This window comes from Lipophrys pholis (assembly GCF_963383615.2).
Source record: "Lipophrys pholis genome assembly, contig: SCAFFOLD_75, whole genome shotgun sequence".
Classification (NCBI taxonomy): domain Eukaryota; kingdom Metazoa; phylum Chordata; class Actinopteri; order Blenniiformes; family Blenniidae; genus Lipophrys; species Lipophrys pholis.
In genome coordinates this window covers 52,399-57,398 of record NW_028292053.1, presented here as the reverse complement: position 1 = coordinate 57,398, position 5,000 = coordinate 52,399, and the positions used below count along the sequence as shown (strand labels likewise).

At 51.4% G+C, this 5,000-nt stretch overlaps 1 protein-coding gene across 1 annotated transcript in view; it reads right to left on the bottom strand.

The window, feature by feature from the left end:
• The window catches only part of LOC308128236 (ras/Rap GTPase-activating protein SynGAP-like), a gene marked incomplete at both ends in the record, with an annotated part of 60,640 nt that overhangs the window by 30,391 nt on the left and 25,249 nt on the right, over positions 1 to 5,000 (bottom strand). The window contains one exon of the mRNA XM_080493945.1: positions 4,777 to 4,868. Coding sequence (XP_080350071.1) covers positions 4,777 to 4,868 — 92 coding nt within the window. The remainder of the gene's footprint in view (positions 1 to 4,776; positions 4,869 to 5,000) is intronic.

Below are 5,000 nucleotides of genomic sequence, written 5' to 3'. Positions count from 1 at the left end.
AGCGCATCTCCAACACACTGAGACACCCTCACCCTCTCACTCTCTAACCAGCAGTTAGTTTAAATCATTGATTACCAAGATATTCTCTCCATCATTACTGGCTGCTCTCTCTCCATCATTACTGGCTGCTCTCTCTCCATCATTACTGACTGCTCTCTCTCCATCATTACTGGCTGCTCTCTCTCCATCATTACTGGCTGCTCTCTCTCCATCATCACTGACTGCTCTCTCTCCATCATTACTGGCTGCTCTCTCTCCATCATTACTGACTGCTCTCTCTCCATCATCACTGACTGCTCTCTCTCTCTCCATCATTACTGGCTGCTCTCTCTCCATCATCACTGACTGCTCTCTCTCTCTCCATCATTACTGGCTGCTCTCTCTCCATCATCACTGACTGCTCTCTCTCCATCATTACTGGCTGCTCTCTCTCCATCATCACTGACTGCTCTCTCTCTCTCCATCATTACTGGCTGCTCTCTCTCCATCATTACTGACTGCTCTCTCTCCATCATCACTGACTGCTCTCTCTCTCTCCATCATTACTGGCTGCTCTCTCTCCATCATTACTGGCTGCTCTCTCTCCATCATCACTGACTGCTCTCTCTCTCTCCATCATTACTGGCTGCTCTCTCCATCATTACTGACTGCTCTCTCTCCATCATCACTGACTGCTCTCTCTCTCTCCATCATTACTGGCTGCTCTCTCTCCATCATCACTGGCTGCTCTCTCTCCATCATTACTGGCTGCTCTCTCTCCATCATTACTGGCTGCTCTCTCTCTCTCCATCATTACTGGCTGCTCTCTCTCCATCATTACTGGCTGCTCTCTCTCTCTCTCCATCATTACTGACTGCTCTCTCTCCATCATTACTGGCTGCTCTCTCTCTCTCCATCATTACTGGCTGCTCTCTCTCCATCATTACTGACTGCTCTCTCTCTCTCTCCATCATTACTGGCTGCTCTCTCTCTCTCCATCATTACTGGCTGCTCTCTCTCCATCATTACTGGCTGCTCTCTCTCTCTCCATCATTACTGGCTGCTCTCTCTCCATCATTACTGGCTGCTCTCTCTCCATCATCACTGGCTGCTCTCTCTCCATCATCACTGGCTGCTCTCTCTCCATCATTACTGACTGCTCTCTCTCCATCATTACTGGCTGCTCTCTCTCCATCATCACTGGCTGCTCTTTCTCCATCATTACTGGCTGCTCTCTCTCCATCGTCACTGGCCACTCTCTCTCCATCATTACTGGCTGCTCTCTCTCCATCGTCACTGGCTGCTCTCTCTTCATCATTACTGGCTGCTCTCTCTCCATCATCACTGGCTGCTCTCTCTCCATCATCACTGGCTGCTCTCTCTCCATCATTACTGGCTGTGTGTTTGTGGCCGACAGGTGAGGCAGCACAGCTGATCGCTACCTGATCCCCGGCCTCACCTGTGGGCCCATAGAGGAGGAGCCTCACAGAGACACCAGGCAGCAGGAGGAGGACACAGTCTTCAGTCTCTGAGACACTTTAGAGTTTTGGTTTTCATTTATTTGGTAAAACAATTATGTTTGGACGTCACGTCTCCGTGGAGGACCACAGGGAGGACCACAGGGAGGACCACAGGGAGGACCACAGGGTTGACCACAGGGAGGACCACAGGGAGGACCACAGGGAGGACCACAGGGAGGACCACAGGGAGGACCACAGGGTTGACCACAGGGAGGACCACAGGGAGGACCACAGGGACAACCACAGGGACGACCACAGGGACAACCACAGGGACGACCACAGGGAGGACCACAGGGTTGACCACAGGGAGGACCACAGGGAGGACCACAGGGACGAATACAGGGACAACCACAGGGACCGACTACAGGGACGACTACAGGGACGACTACAGGGACGACCACAGGGTTGACCACAGGGTGGACCACAGGGACGACTACAGGGACGACTACAGGGAGGACCACAGGGACGACTACAGGAAGGACCACAGGGAGGACCACAGGGAGGACCATAAGGAGGACCACAGGGAGGACTATAAGGAGGACCATAAGGAGGACTATAAGGAGGACCATAAGGAGGACCATAAGGAGGACCATAAGGAGGACTATAAGGAGGACCATAAGGAGGACTATAAGGAGGACCATAAGGAGGACCATAAGGAGGACCATAAGGAGGACTATAAGGAGGACCATAAGGAGGACCATAAGGAGGACTAGAAGGAGGACCATAAGGAGGACCATAAGGAGGACTATAAGGAGGACCATAAGGAGGACCATAAGGAGGACCACAGGGAGGACCATAAGGAGGACCATAAGGAGGACCATAAGGAGGACCATAAGGAGGACCACAGGGAGGACCATAAGGAGGACCATAAGGAGGACCACAGGGAGGACCATAAGGAGGACCATAAGGAGGACCATAAGGAGGACCACAGGGAGGACCACAGGGAGGACCATAAGGAGGACCACAGGGAGGACCATAAGGAGGACTATAAGGAGGACCATAAGGAGGACCATAAGGAGGACTATAAGGAGGACCATAAGGAGGACCATAAGGAGGACCATAAGGAGGACTATAAGGAGGACTATAAGGAGGACTATAAGGAGGACCATAAGGAGGACCATAAGGAGGACTATAAGGAGGACCATAAGGAGGACCATAAGGAGGACCATAAGGAGGACCACAGGGAGGACCATAAGGAGGACCATAAGGAGGACCACAGGGAGGACCATAAGGAGGACTATAAGGAGGACCATAAGGAGGACTATAAGGAGGGACTATAAGGAGGACTATAAGGAGGACCATAAGGAGGACCATAAGGAGGACTATAAGGAGGACCATAAGGAGGACCATAAGGAGGACCATAAGGAGGACCACAGGGAGGACCATAAGGAGGACCATAAGGAGGACCACAGGGAGGACTATAAGGAGGACTATAAGGAGGACCATAAGGAGGACTATAAGGAGGACCATAAGGAGGACTATAAGGAGGACCATAAGGAGGACTATAAGGAGGACTATAAGGAGGACCATAAGGAGGACCATAAGGAGGACCATAAGGAGGACCACAGGGAGGACCATAAGGAGGACCATAAGGAGGACCACAGGGAGGACCATAAGGAGGACTATAAGGAGGACCATAAGGAGGACCATAAGGAGGACCATAAGGAGGACCACAGGGAGGACCATAAGGAGGACCATAAGGAGGACCACAGGGAGGACCATAAGGAGGACTATAAGGAGGACTATAAGGAGGACTATAAGGAGGACCATAAGGAGGACCATAAGGAGGACTATAAGGAGGACCATAAGGAGGACTATAAGGAGGACTATAAGGAGGACTATAAGGAGGACCATAAGGAGGACCATAAGGAGGACTATAAGGAGGACCATAAGGAGGACCATAAGGAGGACCACAGGGAGGACCATAAGGAGGACCATAAGGAGGACCACAGGGAGGACCATAAGGAGGACTATAAGGAGGACCATAAGGAGGACTATAAGGAGGACTATAAGGAGGACCATAAGGAGGACCATAAGGAGGACTATAAGGAGGACCATAAGGAGGACCATAAGGAGGACCATAAGGAGGACCATAAGGAGGACTATAAGGAGGACCACAGGGAGGACCATAAGGAGGACTATAAGGAGGACTATAAGGAGGACTATAAGGAGGACCATAAGGAGGACCATAAGGAGGACTATAAGGAGGACTATAAGGAGGACCATAAGGAGGACCATAAGGAGGACCATAAGGAGGACCATAAGGAGGACTATAAGGAGGACCACAGGGAGGACCATAAGGAGGACTATAAGGAGGACTATAAGGAGGACTATAAGGAGGACCATAAGGAGGACCATAAGGAGGACTATAAGGAGGACTATAAGGAGGACCATAAGGAGGACTATAAGGAGGACCACAGGGAGGACCATAAGGAGGACCATAAGGAGGACTATAAGGAGGACTATAAGGAGGACCATAAGGAGGACCATAAGGAGGACTATAAGGAGGACTATAAGGAGGACCATAAGGAGGACCATAAGGAGGACCATAAGGAGGACTATAAGGAGGACTATAAGGAGGACCATAAGGAGGACCATAAGGAGGACTATAAGGAGGACTATAAGGAGGACTATAAGGAGGACCATAAGGAGGACTATAAGGAGGACCATAAGGAGGACTATAAGGAGGACTATAAGGAGGACCATAAGGAGGACTATAAGGAGGACTATAAGGAGGACCATAAGGAGGACTATAAGGAGGACTATAAGGAGGACCATAAGGAGGACTATAAGGAGGACCATAAGGAGGACTATAAGGAGGACTATAAGGAGGACCATAAGGAGGACTATAAGGAGGACTATAAGGAGGACCATAAGGAGGACCATAAGGAGGACCATAAGGAGGACTATAAGGAGGACCATACGAATGTTTCTGTCATTTTAAAACCTTCATATAGTTAAAAATATTGAAGTGAAAAAACCTGCTTCGTGTGTGTGTGTGTGTGTGTGTGTGTGTGTGTGTGTGTGTGTGTGTGTGTGTGTGTGTGTGTGTGTGTGTGTGTGTGTGTGTGGGGTACCTCCAAGGGGGGTAGTGGAGTGATAAGCGTCCCTCTGGTCACGGTACTCGAACCGGCAGCCTTCCAAGCCCCGCCCCGGCACAGGAAGGGGGGTGGAGGAGGACTGCAAGGTGAACGCAAGGGAGGGGGGGGGGTGGCGGGGGGGTTGGCTGTGGCGGGAGGGGGGAGGGGGCACAGCGAGTGTGGGGGGGGGTACTCACGGATTGTCTGAAGGGCTGAAGGGGGGCGGTGGGGGGGATCTCCATGCTGGGCTGCTTCCCAGTGGCGATGCTCTTCCTGCGGGGGCGCTGGTCTGTGTGGGGGGAGGGGGGGGGGAACTTTTACAACCACAGGAAGTACAGAACACCTGCATGGAGGTCAAAGGTCAGAGACACAGATAGAAAACCACCACCCCACACTATTGCCCCCACCTACCCCCACTAAT